The sequence below is a fragment of the Delphinus delphis genome, chromosome 16, assembly GCF_949987515.2.
Source record: "Delphinus delphis chromosome 16, mDelDel1.2, whole genome shotgun sequence".
NCBI classification, from domain to species: domain Eukaryota; kingdom Metazoa; phylum Chordata; class Mammalia; order Artiodactyla; family Delphinidae; genus Delphinus; species Delphinus delphis.
This window is the reverse complement of record NC_082698.1, coordinates 12,242,990-12,260,237: the sequence shown is the minus strand read 5'-3', so window position 1 is coordinate 12,260,237 and position 17,248 is coordinate 12,242,990. Positions and strand designations below refer to the sequence as shown.

Below are 17,248 nucleotides of genomic sequence, written 5' to 3'. Positions count from 1 at the left end.
GGACGCAGGTTAAGGGAGCCTCTACCACCTAGAACACTTGGCAGAGAAAGGGAGACATGGAAAATTGCACTGCCGACCTTAAAGGCTCAGATCTTTGGGTAAACGCCTCACCAAGCACACTTCTCTTTCTCTTACAATCCACAGGCCAAAGCACTTGACCAAGGCTAACTTCAATGGGATAGAGAAGTACACTCCTGACTGGAAACATCTGATTAATAGCATTAAGACCAGCATATTTACCTAATGAGCACTTAGTTCAATACCACACAGGCCAAGAGAAACAAGTAAGTCAGGATTCATGCCCTTAAGAAGCTCCTATGGGCTTCCCTGGTGGCGCAGTGGTTAAGAATCCGCCTGCCAATGCACGGGACACGGGTTCAAGCCCTGGTCAAGGAAGATCCCACAGGCCACGGAGCAACTAAGCCTCTGAGCCGCAACTACTGAGCCTGCGCTCTAGAGCCCACAAGCCACAACTACCGAGCCTGCATGCTACAACTACTGAAGCCCACGTGCCTAGAGCCCCTGCTCCACAACAAGAGAAGCCACCGCAGTGAGACCTGTGCACCGCAACGATGAGTAGTCCCTGCTCACTGCAACTAGAGAAAGCCTGTGCGCAGCAACAAAGACCCAACGCAGCCAAAAATAAATAAATAAACAAATAAAATACATAAATTTATTTAAAAAAAAAAAGAAGCAGCTCCCAGTGTTGCAAAGGTGACATCCTGCTGGTAACTAAATATATCCCAAGTGCTAAACTAAGTACTCTAGCAGCAACACAAATAAAGTGCTACAGCAGCAAAGAAGAGAAAGTGATTAGTTAAGCCTACCGGGAATAGAGAAGTTAAAAACTGGGAAAACCCTAACAGACAACTAGAATGCCCCCTCTGCAGAAAGGGAAGGGAGGAAAGAAATAGTGGCACAAGAAACTAAGAAAATACACAAAGATAAAAAGACATCCTCTCCCACATTTAAATTTTAAAAGCAAAATACTGTTACACTATCTTGCTGAGCTCAGGTGTAAAGAGCCTTGAAATTCTTGTGAAGGAGTATGGTCTTTGCTCTTTAGGTAAAAGGAGAGGCAGAAGGTTGGGAAAATGAATGACATGACACGTCTAAAAAATAAACAAAATGGATTGAGGGAAGGTGCAGGATCAAGATACAAACTAGAAATCTTTTTCTATTGTTCAAGAAAGTACGACTAAGGACCTAAACTAGGGAAGTAGCAGGGGACAAATTTGAGACATTTTACAAGGGAGAAAATCAGCAAGACTTGTGACTCATTTCATATCTCTATCCTACTACTCATCACATTTCAGTATATTAAAATGACCATCGCACATTTCCCCTAAACAGTACAAAGAACAAATCCATCTTATTTATCACTGTACCCTTTGCATCTAGCACAATGCCTGGCACGTGGACACTAAATGTTAGCTGAACTAATAAACATTCTAAAACCACTATCATTCTCCTTCCCTCTCTCAAGTCCCCACTACCAACTTCTAACAATTCCACTGAAACCAAAATGATCTTTAAATCCTCTAATCCCACCTCTCTTCCAACTTAATTATTGTCTTATCTATCCTGTTTCTTTGATCTCTGCAATGTGCCCCAGACATCTCTTTCTCCCTTTTCATTGCCAACAGGTTCACAATTTCTCATCCAAGATTCCTAGGGCCAGATGTGCCATAATTCAGAGGATTTCAGATTTAGAAGGTATTATGGTACATATACCATATACTATGTAAAATACCCAGTAGAGATTGGGAATATCAATCCATTGATATTTCTGGGAGAAAATACATGAATGTTCCCAACTAAGTTCCTTCCTCACATGAGTTTAAATCAAATTTTACTCCAAATGAGTTTGGGCACCAAACTTAGAGGGAAACAAATCCATTTTCAAAGCTTTTTTTCTATTTTTGAATTACAGATAAGGGACTGTGGACCTGTAATTCATCTAGTCTACTGTAATCACATCTCATTCTTTCCTACTCCAATCCGTCTTGTATCGATCTTCCTAAAATGTAACTCCTGGCCTTTAAGGCCTTCTACAATTTGGCCCCAGCCTGCCTTTTTCATCCTTATCACCTCCCAATCTCCCTCAAATACCTCACATTCTATCCGCATAGGACCACTCCTTGTTACCCAAACCTCTCTTACCCATAAGCCTTTACTTATGGAAGTTCTCTCAGAACACCCCCTCCCCAAATATCATTTTTCATGACGTATTTTTAACGCCATCTTCCTCTTCATCCCTCCATCTGTCTGTGATCATTTCACCTTTAGTCTGATACAGCACTTTCTTTATTCTGCTTTGTACCATAGTTCCCTGAATATTTCTTATTGTTCCAAAGGTACACTAGCAGAGATTGTGACTTAATTCTTTTTTGGGGGTTTCATTTGTTGTTCTTTTTCTAATTTCTTGAGATAAATGCTAAAGCCACTGATGTGTTAATTTCTCACTATGATTGTGGAGTTGTCTGTTTCTCCTTTTGGATCTGTTGATTTTTCTGGGTATTTTGGGTCAATACAAATTTAGAATTATTATCTTCCTAGTAACCGAACGTTGTCATAATAAAAGGTTCTCTTTATATCCAATAATGCTTCTTGCTGTGAGTCTACTTTTTATGGTATCAATGTAGCTATATTGTTTTTCTTTTTTTGGCTAATGTTTGTATGGTGTATCTTTTTTCATCACTTGCTTGCAATCTTTCTGTCTCCTTATATTTTAGATGTGTCTCATGTTAGCAGCATTTAGTAAGGCTGCAGAATGTCATTCAGTCCAATAATTATTTACTTTTTTAATGCAGCATTTTGTCTTTAACATTTCATGTAATTGATACACCTTACTATTCTTCTATTTGTCCCATCTGTTCTCTGTACCTTTCTCTACCCTTTCTTGACTCCTTTATTTTCAAATTATTCCATTTTCTCTATTATCTTGTTAATTACACGTTTTACTTTTTTTTTTTAGTGATTACCCTAAGGTTATAGACTGCATCCTTGTCTTCCCATAGTCTGAAATAAATGAGTACTTTTACTTCTTCCTCAACAATGCAAGGGCCTTAGAACATTTTAAATCCTTTTATCTTCTTCCATCTTCCATGCAACTGTCATGTGTTTGGGTTATTTATATTATACCCTAAAAGACATTATCACTATTATTATTCTACACTTGCATATTTATCCTTGTTTTCCTTCATTCCTACTGATTCTCCAAATTTTCATCTAGGGACATCTTCTTTCTATCTGAGGAACATTCCAGTATTTCTTTAAAGTTAGAGATTACTGGTGATGAATTCTCCCAATTCTTTTTTTTTTTTTTTTTTTTTTGCCGTATGCGGGCCTCTCACTGTTGTGGCCTCTCCCATTGTGGAGCACAGGCTCTGGACGCGCAGGCTCAGCGGCCATGGCTCACGGGCCCAGCCGCCCCGTGGCATGTGGGATCTTCCCGGACCGGGGCACGAACCCGTGTCCCCTGCATCGGCAGGTGGACTCTCAACCACTGCGCCACCAGGGAAGCACTCTCCCAATTCTTGTCTAAAAAATGTATTTCTCTTGGTTTTATGATCATCTCACCTCCTAATATAACTACATATTTCTGACTGAACGTCAGACACTGTTTATGAAAAATTATGGAAACAATTTGATGTCTAGGATAATGTTCTTTCTCCAGGAAGAATTTACTTTCGCTTCTGGTAAGCAACTAGAGGAGCCAGCAAATCCAGACCATCTGAATCCAGTCAGGAATCAAGTGTCAGCTACAACAAGCTAGTCTGTAACTTATTATTCTTACTATACCTGGGATGTGATCCTTTAGGTTTGGTGGGACCTGACCTCCAATTTTTATTACTCTATCCCCATAAACCCATCAAAGCTCTATTAAATTCCTCAGCCTAGTAGCCTCTTCTTCCAGAATAAATAGGTGCCTCTAGAAGAGACATGGCGCAAGTGCTAGTCTCCCGTCTCTGGATTTCCTTCTCTTCCCAGGTCTTGGTCCTACAATTCTTCATTTTTTTATTAGCTCCCTGGCCCATTTTAAAAATTGTTCTCAGCAGGAGGGCTGGTCTAAAATTATCTACCTTATCAATCATATGTCGACGGCTGTACCTAACACAGTACCTTGCATAGTTATACAGGAAAGGGCTAGCTACATTAAGTTCCCCACTAGGTAGCCCTGTAACCAGTCAACCAGCTCAGTTGTTTTTATACTGTCCAAGAAATCAACTGTGATTGAGAAAAGCAACGAGGAGTCTTTAAGGTTTGGGAACAAGAAAGTACGCCCATCAAAAATGAGCATTTTTAGAGGATTAGTCAGTCAAAAGAACAGACTGCAGAAAGGCAGACCAGTTAGGAGAGTACTGCTCTAGTGCAGGCATGAACCAATAATAAGGAAAAAGATGACAGCAATGGGAATGAAAGGGGACAGAAGCAAATGAAATTGCCGTATTCTATCAACCTTGACTATCACCCGGAAATAACAGGTAAGGGAGAAAAAAGGAGTCAAAGGTGAATATAAAATCTCAAGTCTGAGAGTAAAACTGATTTGAGAGAAGAGGAATTTAGATTCAGACATGAATATGAAGTATCTGTAAGAAGAAATCCAAGTTGAAATGTCGAATAGGCATTTGGAAAAGCTGGTTTGAGCCCTCACCAAAAGTACAGTGATTGCTAAAAGTTTCAACAGAATTTGCCAAAACTGACCAGAATATTGTTTACTGAACTAATAAACCAATTTTAGTATATCAAAAAATCAGAACTGGAAATTCACATTTTGAGGTTCTGGAGGCATGGAAAAAGGAAAATAAAATAGAGATGTTCATTACCACATTTAAAGAACAGAGGAGTGAAGCACAAGCGGAGGTAACGGTTTAAAAAAAAAACTAACGCAAAATATATGTCACAGTTCAAACAATCTAGTAGTAAGTAAAAAGTAAAGATATACATGTAATAAAATACAAGAGTAAGCAGAATACTAAGTAGGTTTAGCTATATAAGTAGTTTAATAAATTTAACAAGAAAAATTTTTAAGTTGCCGGTCAAAAAGTCATTGTTTCCAAAATGAAAACAATATTTATTTTTTTAAAAGAGGAAGCAAGTTAGATTATGTTGTTATATTAAAGCATTCAGGTTCAACAAATTAAAATAATCTTTTACAATCTCTAAAAACCAGTATTCTCTAGCTTTTAAATCAGTAACTGGGGAATAGGAAACATTATTTCATACACTCTTCAGTCCCTCCAACACTGATATATGGCTTTTGATAGAGAAAAGTAAGTCACTCTGGGCCATGTAAACTATACACACACCAGTAGCTATTTTAAGATGCCCTTGAGAGATAAGAGGCTGATGCCCTAAAGGTTCAACTCATTGATTTTATCAACCCCAACACTAAATTTCTGATTATCTGTCAAATTCAACTCATCCCACACTCCTGTTCTAGCTCATAATAACAATATATCATTACTAAAATCAGAGCTGCAACTGCAAACAAAACACTCCACCCAAATAAAACTTTTCTGGCTCATGGGGCCTGGCATACACTCTTGTTCTGTCCCCAATGAAAACTGCCCTTAAGGTCTCTATAAAGTAGAGATTACACCAGGATTATGCCACATACTTGCAACACTGCATAAATTAATGTACTGGATTAACTGAACAATGAATAAATTCATTGCCTAAGCACCTAGAGACACAAAGATTAGTGGTCATACAAGGCTAATTATGCTACTCTTCCCACTGGTCAAATTTGATGCTGAGCATTCACTCAACATTTGCTGAGCTGTAACTGCCAGGCACTAAGGATAAAAACACAAGCCCTCAAAGGAGGACAGGGCTGTGAGGTGGCCAGACATGGTCGCAAAAACAATACAGAGTTATTGCCAAGACGCTACGAATGCACAGAAGAAAAAGTTCCAATGGCCTGTTTGTTTGCTTGTTTGTTTGAGGGGAGTGTGAGGGTTCTAGGAAGATTTTACACAGGTGGACACAAATGAGTTTAAGCCTGAGAAAAGAATGAAGAAGCATTTGCCAAGCAGGAAGCAAAGAAAAAATATCTTAGAACTGAGCTTAAAGCAACCAGGTGTTTCAGTAAAGCCACTTCATTTTAACGTTGAGAAAATTCACAAGATGATATTAGCATGTTTAATCAAGAGGCACACAGTTGCTGAGTGGCAGAGTTGAGACCAGAGCCCAGGTCCCCATGTTTTTATCCACTTTACCCTGCTATTTAACAATGGTTCGAGTTTACATTCTTTTACAAAAAAGATCATTTCAAAGTAAGATTTTTTTATAGTCCCATATTGCTGAACTCAAAGTAGGACATGTATGGATTCTAAAAACAAGCTAAATTCCCCGGTTTTACATCGTATATTACCTTCACATTTATCAATATGGTTTTTTAAATACTAGCATCAAAAGAGCTATCACCCTTGTCTATGTTATTTTTTATTTATTTATTTATTTTTGTGGTACGCGGGCCTCTCACTGTTGTGGCCTCTCCCGTTGCGGAGCAACAGGCTCCGGACGCGCAGGCTCAGCGGCCGTGGCTCAGGGGCCCAGCCGCTCCTCGGCATGTGGGATCTTCCCGGACCGGGGCACAAACCCGTGTCCCCTGCATCGGCAGGCGGACTCTCAACCACTGCGCCACCAGGGAAGCCCGTCTATGTTATTTTTATAAGAATTATTTCTATTATTAGTATAAAGCAAAAATTCTTTAGTTACCTAATACGCCATATTAGTAATGGTAGGGAAAACAGGCACTCTGAAACGTATAGAACCAGTGGAAGCATATAACTTGGTACAACTTTTGTGAACCACAAAATATGGACATAGTAAATGACATGCCAGGCAGACCTCAGAGATACTGCAGGTTCAACTGCAGACTGCCACAATAAAGCAAATATCAATAAATCGAGTCACATGAATTTTTTGTTTCCCAGTGCATATAGACGTTATATTTACACTATACCGTAGTCTATTAAGTGTGCAATAGCAGTATGTCTAAAAAAAACAATGTACATACCTTAATTTTAAAATACTTTACTGCTAAAAATAATAATAAAAAAATAAAATACTTTATTGCTAAAAAATGCTAACCGTCATCTGAACCTTCAGCAAGTCACAGCAGTAATTCAAAGATCACTGATCACAAATCACAATAACAAATATAGAAATAATGAAAAAGTTTGAAATATTGTGAGAATTACCAAAATGTGACACAGAGACAAGAAGCAAGCAAATGCCATTGGAAAAATGATGCCGAAAGACTTGCTCAGCACATGGTTGCCACAAACCTTCAGTCTGTAAAAAATGCAGTATCTGTGAAGTACAATGAAGCGAAGCATAATAAAACTTACAAGATTGATTATTCTCTGTAGCACTGTTAGTAACAGCAAAAGACTGGAAGCAACCTAAATATTCATGGATTAAAAAGTGGTTAAATAAATTGAGGTACATCAGTAAAGCAAGGTACGATGAACTATTATGCATTCCTGATAAAGAATAAAGGAGCTCTACAGACACTGACAGGGATCTCACTCTCCAAAACCTCAGAAACTTACTCTCTGAACCTCAGTGACTCTCAAGTATTAGTACCCTGTGCAGCCCATCCTGGGCAAGTAACAGGTTACCTTTGTACTACTGATAATTGATCAAGCAAATTTATGCCAGAGAATGTAGCCAAGTGGCCTTCCAAAACTGTCAATTAGACTGAGCTTGATAACGCAGTACTATAGTGCCCTCTAACTTTAAAAAACATTTTACAGTAATATTCTAATTGTAAGAATGAAATGTAGTCGTATAGTGCTTACAAAATTAAGTACAAGAAAAAATTCTACACAAGCAGAAACTGCAATATGACAAATAACTAGCAAATCACAATTCTATCAGTCAAATTAATGACTCACGGGATGGCAAAGCATACGTGTAAAACATAAAATTTCCAATTCACATTTCATAGATAACTTTTATAAGCAAGACAAGTAATTATTTTATCCTTATAATTTGAATTGAAATGGTTCGCTTTCTGTTTTAGAATATTTAATATTATTTTAATAATAGGAAAACAGTATTCATAAAACAATCTTTTTTGAGATGAGTTCTTTGTCGATCTAATGAAATCTCTGGTACACCCTGCACCCCAAAGACCACCAAGACTTCATGTTAAAAAACGAGATCAAACTCGGATTTCTACTAGAAAAGCTTTCACTATCCAACAGAGAGTAAATATTTCTAAACATTCATTTGCTATACATTTCATTCAGCAAGTGATGCTTAGTATGTATGAGATACTGGGCAAGGTACTAACAGCACAGTAATGAAAACAGACATGCTCCTCTGCCCTCTCAGGACACAATACTGGGGTGGGGAATGTGGGGAAGGGGAACAGCTAAACCAGAAATTACACAATGAACTACCATGAAGTACTGGGTGTTACAGTAGCACAGATGAGGGGCTCCCAAACCTGACTTGGGGAACAAGGTATCAGAGAATGTTTCCCAAAACAAATGATGTCTAAGTGGCAGCCTAAATGTTAAGTTCACACTGACCGAGAAAATAAGAGCGCAGAAGAAAAGGAACAATGTTTCAGGCAGTTAAGTAAACATGGCAAAAGCCAAGATGTGAGATGGTACCTAAAATGTTCAAGGAACTGAAATAAGTTCAGTATGCAGGAGCAGAAAGGTAAGACATCAGGCTGCAGAAATAAGTAGGAGTCAGAAAGTGAAAGGCTTCCTAAATCATATTAAGAAATTTAGAATTTATTCTAATAGGAATATGATAATCAGAGCTGTACTTTAGAAGCAGTCACTCTGACTGAAACGCAAGATTCTAGTTAGATGTGTTAAGACTAGAGGCAGAGCACCAACTAAGATGAGTATTTTAGTAAAACACTTGAGATGATGTGGCCTGGACTGGGTGGTGGCCAAGTGGACAGGAGCCAAGAGAGAAATAGAACATAACTAGGATTCAGCAGTAAATCAAACGTGGGGATTCAGAGAGAGGGTAGAGTCAAGAATTAGTAAGCAGGGCTTCCCTGGTGGCACAGTGGTTAAGAATCCGCCTGCCAATGCCAGGGACATGGGTTCGAGCCCTGGTCCGGGAAGATCCCACATGCCACGGAGCAACTAAGCCCGTGAGCCACAACTACTGAGCCTACGCTTTAAAGCCTGCGAGCCACAACTACTGAAGCCCGCGGTGCCTAGAGCCTGTGCTCTGCAACAAGAGAAGCCACAGCAATGAGAAGCCCTTGGCGTGCCACAACGAAGAGTAGCCCCGGCTCGCCGCAACTAAAGAAAGCCCGCGCACAGCAACAAAGACCCAGCTCAGACAAAAATAAATAAATAAATTCATTTAAAAAAAAAAAAAAAGAATTAGTAAGCAAATCATTCAAAGCTACAATGCGCAGATCTCAGGTTTCATCTATGGTTTACATACAATGCCTAGCACTAAATATATTTATTAAATGAATAAAGGTTCTGTATTTAATGGCAAAAAGATGACGAAAACAATTTACACTAACAACAGGAAAAAGATATATTTGGCTATGATAAACACAGCTCTGGCTATACTTAAAAAAAAAAAAAACAAAAAACACAAGGTAAGTGAGGAGAATATCCAAATAGCAACCCAGCACTTGCTAGAAACTGTAGATATTTCAGAATTGCTGGAGCACTTCCTAATTGTGGTGTGGACCCTGGTGATCTACTGCTGAGTGACTTTTCTGCACATCTTGTAACTTCTACACCACAACTAAAATGTGATCTGGTCCTGGAATAAAGATAGTACCTGACCTTCAAGCACTGGAAACTTTACTGAGGCAGGGAGGGGCAGAGTAGGATCAAGAAGCCAAGTGCTTCCTTAAATAAAATATTTCCTGCAACTTGCCCCAGATTTTACAGCTGGGATGATGTTCATCTGTAGAGGGTTTATCAACAAAATGCTGACTTCAGTTGTTTATATTAGCAAACACTAGAAACTGGTAGGCAAATAACACTTCAAAGATAATAATTTTCAAAAAAGTTCCAGAAAAAAATTAGAATATACACGTTTATAATATAAAAGTCACCAAATACTGAGGTTAACAGAATAAGGTTTTACATAAAAGAAATATTGCATGGTAATAAACAGAATTAAAGTCGGAAATACATTTAATTCAAAAATGTCCACAGTTTATGTCAAATTTTCAAATTAATCTATTCCAAAGATAAGACATTTGATCAATATTCATCTCTAAAATATTTATATATTTATATCATAATCAAATGAACAAGCCTCCAAAGGTATAATATACAAGCTAATTCCAACCAGTCAGAAAATCCCAAAGAAGCTAAAACCAATACCATAAGTTCTTTACCTGCAGCTCCTTTGAGACTCTTTCTAAGTGATTAGTTATCTTTTTAATCAGATCACTATACATCTGTTCCGAGTGCTGCTGGCATACACATTTATACACACAACTGTGGGGAGGAGGGGAGACAGAAAAACCAAGTTAATGATTTTAAGGTTGAAGCACTTAATTCAACCTAAGGTTAAGGCATACCCTCAATATGTAACCACTGGTCAAATAATTAATTCAGGCCTCAAAAAGTGACTAATTGCAACTCTTAAAACAAAAAGTTATCCTGCCCCAATCAGTGTTCATATGGAAGAGACATTATCACCAGCTACAAATAATCTTTTTGAGTATTCTATTAAATGTTTTATCAGTATTAGATAATCTAATATTGGGTGATTATCTGAGAGTCTGACTACGATAACTACTTATAAGCCAGTTTCTCTCTCGTTTTAATGAATGTCAAAATAAGGAAGAGAGTGACAATCAGCAGGTTTCTAACTAACAAAAACGTTTGCTGTGTAAGCTCTTTGTGCATCACTTGTGCAGAACAGCACAGTTGTCACTTCCTCCTCTGGTGACTGGGCTGATCTCACAACCCACCCCAGTCCTCACTGACTTGCTACTTCCATTTACCAGGAGCTGGGAAACAAAATAACCAAAGATAGTTAAACTTGTGTGCCACAAACATCAACAGATTAAGCTAACATCTCCCTGTGATGCTAAAACTACATATTTTTTGTCTTTTTCCACTGACCTCTATAATTTCTGCATTATGTATGGTGGGCGTGGCAGGCTGAGGTAGGATTAACACTATCTTCATTTGAAAACCAATTCTGAAGCAAAAAGTATGAATCAAACCCCCAATCCACAAGTACGGAACATATAAATAACTTACAGAGCCTTAATGTAGGTATCATATATTATATGCATACAAACTGTCATAATTCAAGTTGCTGTAAACTTCACTATACCCTCTAAAACCCAAGCAAATTAAATCTTGACTTACCTGTATATCTGTTCATAGGATATGGGGATATAGTCACCAGGACTCTGAGTTAAAAGCTGATCTATGGCACCATCCAATTTTGGCCAGTATGTGCTCTTATAATCTTCAATAGTTATAACATTCATTACTAAAAGTAAAAAGTGAAATTAATATTACCATGTGCCACATGTAAGATAAACACAAATCAGTTCTGCGTTCTCGAACTCCTCCCACTGACTCTCCGATTTTACACTGACACTGTGTCACCTAAATACAACTCAATCATTATCCCACTTCCAATTTCAAAAATCCCAACCTGGCCAGGGATTTTAAGCAGCCATTAATTATGATTTAAAAAAGAATTACTATGATTCTGTTCATCTTTAAAAATAAAAACAAAACAGCAATTATCTCTGGTTCCCTTTCCCGCTTTCCGTTATCAGTGGAGAGTTCTTAACATGCACTGACCCTCAAATACACATTGCCAACGATGTGACAAGATGGCCTATGCACGAACCACGATAAAGTTCTGGGAAACTATGACCTCCAATCCATCTTTACAGACAGCTCTGGGAAATCTACCTAGGGAAAGGACTATGGAAATTAAATTCCAAATGCTACAGTGCTAAAAACTCACAGAGATTTATCGTACCACCAGTACCTCCTGGACATGACTACAGCTCTGACTCAGGCTCTCCCTAGCCTATCCTTCAGAAAAGCCCAACAGAAAAAAAATGTGGATGAACTGGAGCTTTACATTGAAGGCGTACCTCATTCTTAATGGCTGGCTCTTATTCCTTCATGATAGATTTAATAAAGCATTTGTAACAGGTTGTCCTAACAACTGTGAAATCCAGGGGTGATGGGTGCTTCACAACAATGAAATGCTAATGTTAAAAAGAGCTACCCAAAGCACCTAAGACACCCTGTGTCTTATGAACCATGGTAGGAGCTAACAACTACTGGATCAGCCATTTTACTGTTTATTTTTATCAGAAACTCAAGAGCAGAAGGTTGACTTCCCCAAGTGCACACAGCTAATCACTGGCAGAGGTACCAGGTAAAGCAAAGCCTTGACCTAGCATCTTTCTATCACACTGATTTCCAAATTTTAGTCATTCAGGTTCAAGACGTTTCTCATGTCTATGTGCCACCTATATCATGTTTGTTCAATATTTTCTTTAAATCAGTTCACTTTTTTTTGCTTAAATATACTTAAAGGACACTTGAGGAGTGAACTATTGATTTACACAACACAGAATAATCTTTTTTTTTTTTTTTTTTTTTTGCGGTACGCAAGCATGTGGGATCTTCCTGGACCGGGGCACGAACCCGTGTCCCCTGCATCGGCATGCAGACTCTCAATCACTGCGCCGCCAGGGAAGCCCAACACAGAATAATCTTAAATGTATTCTGCTAAATCAAAGAATCAGACCAAAGAGGCTACATATGGTAAGACTCTCATTTATTTATAAAGGCATAACTATAGGGAGGAAAACAGATCAGTGATTGCCAGTGGGACTGGAAGGTGGAAAGAAGGACTGTCTGCAAAGGGGAAGCAGGAAGGAATTTTTAAGACAATGGACTCTTTTGTATGGAACCGCAGTAGTGGATACACCACTCCATGCATCTGTCAAAACCAACAGAACTATACACTATAAAAAGTACATTCACTGTATGGAAAAAAACACAAAATTTCACCCAGGATGTAGTGGTAAAGATGGAATGGCAAACTGTGGCAAATGAATCGAATTCACAAATGAATCACATAACCCACACTAAAAAAAAACAGGGAAGAAAATGGAGAGGAAAGGAATGTTTTGACTACATATAAGACTAAAAACAGAAAGAACTGTACATGCGTGTGCACACACAGGCACACACACAAAAGGGAGAAGGAGGCCAGATGCTGGAGGGCCTTATGGGCAATGGAAAGACTTTGCCTTTCACTCTAAGATGAGGACATGTGGAAGGTTCTGAGCAGTGATGTAATCTGACTTTGATTTTCTATGGATCATTCCAGCTTCTGTACTAGCAATAAACTAAGTTAGAAGGCTGTGAGATGATGGGGGATTGGAGTAGGTGGTAGCAGTGAGGGCAAGAGGAGAGGTCAGATTTTGAATATATTTCAAGGTAGAGCCAACAAGATTTGCTGATGGTTTGGATGTGAGATGTGAGAGAAGGGTCAAGGATGACTCTAAAGTTTTTAGCCTTCAGCACCGAAGGATGGGGTTGCCGTTGACTAAGATGACGAGGATGTAGGAGAAGCTTAGCACGTCTGGGAGTGAAGCTGAAACTGTTGGTACCCCACCCATTTACAGTGATCCACAAAGGGCACTGTCAACACCTACCATTATTTGCCAGTGTTCTCTCTGGCTGCCGGGGTTGCTCTGCCTGAAGGAGAGGCCAGTTGGAAGTTCTAGAGAATTAACACCCCCAGGAGCCACCATCAAGTAATGACTAATGAGAACTCAGTGTAAGTACCCAGCGTCTCCCTTTACTCTGGGTGAGTATGCACTGACTCCCAAGTCCCCACTGGGATTCCACTCCCGTCGCCGCAGTGTTGCCTTCTTTATGGCTTCCTTACCATCCCTGTCTCTGTCTCCACACTCCTGCAGGTGCTTCCTAGAATCACCCCCTTGTGCATAAAACTACTCGCACTTAAAACAAAATAAGAATTGATCAAAAACAGAAAAGTAGTGTCATGTGCAATATAGAAATAAACACAGTGTTATTAAATTCTAGCTAGGTCCTACTGCCTTTAAAGGTTCTGAGTGAAGCTTGCTTTCCCTGTGAATAAAGGAGATCGGCAGATGCTGAGAAGTGTTACACGCTAGCTCCAAAATACCACCTTTCTGCTTTCAGAAGGATTTAAAAAAAAAAAAAATTTTTTTTTAAGTAACTGAAAAACAAAGAACTTTCTCACTATGTGATTCTAGGTTACTGAACCTCCTATCAAGTGTTTATCACCTAAACCACATCATACACCTGCTCTACGCCAAACGCTGGGAATTAAGGAAGGTAAGTGACAAGCTCAGAAAGAAATCTTCAAGTACTGAATGCCAAGAATGAACACACCAACTCTATGGGTTCCTGGACCACTCGGTTCAATTAACTCCACTCTGCGCTGCGGCTGGGGAGACACCTGCTTCCCAAGCACACGTTTCACTTTGGCAAATCTCCAAGTCAAAGATGTGACAGAGGAAAAAGAACCTAAGATGTGAAGTCCCGCAGCTGCAAGGACAGAATGAAGTTCCACAGAAGCAATGATTTCTGATGCCTCTCAGGTCTTTCATGTGGCATTAAAAAAAAAACAAAAACTGCTCTGGTTTTAAATATCTTTGAAAACAGACTTTCAAACCAAAACGAAAAAGGCACAAGTCACAGTAGAAAATCTTAAATCCTAAAAGAAGCTATATTTCCACATATATTTTGCTTGAAAAACAACAGAAAACCAATTCACTTACATGCTAGCTATTACGGAGTGAATGTTTGTGTCCCCCCAAGACTCATGTGTTGAAACACTAACCCCCAATGTGATGGCATTAGGAGGTGGAGCCTTTGGGAGGTTTTTAGGTCATGGGGGCGGAGCCCTCACATGAATGGATTTAGAGTCTCTGGAAAACTCCCTCACCGCTTCTGCCATGTGAGAACCCAGTGAGAAGATGGCCTTCTATGAACCAGGAAGCAGGCTCTCTCACCAGACTCTGAATCTGCCAGCGCCTTGATCTTAGACTTCTCATCCTCCAAAAGCGTGAGATAAATAAGCCACCCAGTCTATGATAGTCTGGTACAGCAGCATGAACAGACTAAGACACTGGCTAACATGACTTTCTTCTCAGGAGCCACCCAATCTTCACCACAGTAGCAAAGGAAAGCAGAACACAGAGGAGCATCTGCAGAGCTACAGGGAGTTCGAAGAACGAGCACTAGTTGGTATTCATACACTTAGCCAAAGATTAGGAAGGTTTTTCATACCAATCTGTGGTCAACACTTAAAATGACAATCCAGAAAATGTTAAGATATTGAATTTCTTGCTAATCTCAATCCAATCTCTGACTTAAAACAAACAAAATATATCAGCTGTTTGGTTTATACAACATTTGACATGCACAGCCTCAAAGTGTGTGTATGTGTGTGTGCGTGCGTGCAGTCCTGAATTCTAAAACTAGATCCTCTAGCTAGAGAAATGTAATCAATCGCTTTCAACTTTGCCCACAAAAAAGTTCAGACTAACCAAAAAAAATAAGAAACATGGGACCTAAACAAAAATGAAATTACCATTAAATAACTACATTTTACCTAGGTTAGATTTTCCAGCTTGAAAAAAGTGCACTACTTTTTAAACTGTTTAAAGAAGGTATTCTAAACTCAAATGCCTACAAGGCCCAGGCCATTAACATAAGTGAGTAAAACAGGCCTGGTATAAGAATAAAAAAGAGCAGTGAGCATTTCAATGAGCTGGAGAATTCATATGCCCTCTAGAGACATTCAAGTTCACAAAATGTAAAAACCCTCAGGTTGCCCTCATAACATCACGCCACAAGGCTTAAACCTTGAAACTCTTAAGATAACAAGCTCACACAGCCTCAGTTCTATTGAGAAAGTACTACAACTGACCTTTACTAAAATAAAGTGAAATAAAATCTAAAACACATGGAATAGCTGGAATCTAAGGTTCAGGAAATACTATCAGATTGCTAATAAATGAGAAACTATTAGGGATATGTAATTCATACCAGGCAGGAATAAATATGTTCAACTCTCATACTTTGTTATCCAAGTAACTTATCAACACTTGACACATTACATGTTTATTATCAATCTTCCTCAAACTACACATAAGCCCCTTGGAGAAGGAACTCAGCGCTAGAGCCCCAGCTCCAAACTATCATATGATAGGTATTCAATAATGTATGTGAAGTAAATTAATTTAATGGAAGTCAAAATAAATGTTTAATATAAAAAGTCCAAGGCATACTACTTATTAGTAGATCTGGAATTAAAAATTGAAGTGCATTTGGTTTCACACAGGCTAAAGCAAACCAGGTAAGCCCTACCAGATATTCCTTTTGAGTTTTTTTTCTTGTTATTTGTTTGTAAGGGAAGGATATATTCAGAAACTATAGCAGGTATTATTAATTCATTCTTGGTCTACTGCAAAGACTGGCCACTACCTACTATCAGTGGCTCTCAAAATCTGATACCAGGGCAGCATCAGCATCACCTGGAAACTTGTTAACTTAATGTAAATGCAACCTGCCAGGCCCCAACCCAGACTTAGGGAGTCAGAAAAGTGGGGAGCGTGTAACACATGATACAGAAATCCATTTGAGCCTTCCAGGTGATTCTTTTTTTTTTTCTTTTTTTGCTGTACGCAGGCCTCTCCCGTTGCGGAGCACAGGCTCCAGACGCGCAGGCTCAGCGGCCATGGCTCACAGGCCCAGCCGCTCCATGGCATGTGGGATCTTCCCGGACCGGGGCACGAACCCGTGTCCCACTTCATCCGCAGGCGGACTCTCAACCACTGCGCTACCAGGGAAGCCCCCTCCAGGTGATTCTTATGCCGGCTACTTTGAGAACCACTGCCTGATGCTCCTATTCAAGCTCAGGACAGCCAAGGGTCACAGGTGCTCCTCTGTTCTCCATTGCTAGCACATGGTTGTTGGTTCCGAAAAACTCGAACTGGAGAGTCAAAGGTGTAAATGTAGCACAGAAAAAAAATTAAAGGGCAGCTAGGAACTGTTTTATGTTCGAAAAGCATTAAAGTTCTACTCTTCCATGTCCCTTCTCCCCACCAAAAAGGCCACTTTCATTAAGAACTGGCTCCTTAAGAAGAATACAGTATTGGCAATTATGAAATAAATGATTAAGCCCAATTAAACAGGCTAAATTGTGTCTCAAACATAGTGACCTTTCAGAT

The 17,248-nt window shown here is 39.2% G+C and overlaps 1 protein-coding gene across 1 annotated transcript in view; it reads right to left on the bottom strand.

Annotated features, from left to right (window-relative positions):
• The window catches only part of CACUL1 (CDK2 associated cullin domain 1), a 72,125-nt gene that overhangs the window by 39,294 nt on the left and 15,583 nt on the right, over positions 1-17,248 (bottom strand). The window contains exons 2-3 of the mRNA XM_060033992.1: positions 11,346-11,472; positions 10,358-10,460 (exon numbers count right to left, since the gene is read on the bottom strand). Of these exons, the coding sequence (XP_059889975.1) occupies positions 10,358-10,460; positions 11,346-11,472 (230 nt within the window). The remainder of the gene's footprint in view (positions 1-10,357; positions 10,461-11,345; positions 11,473-17,248) is intronic.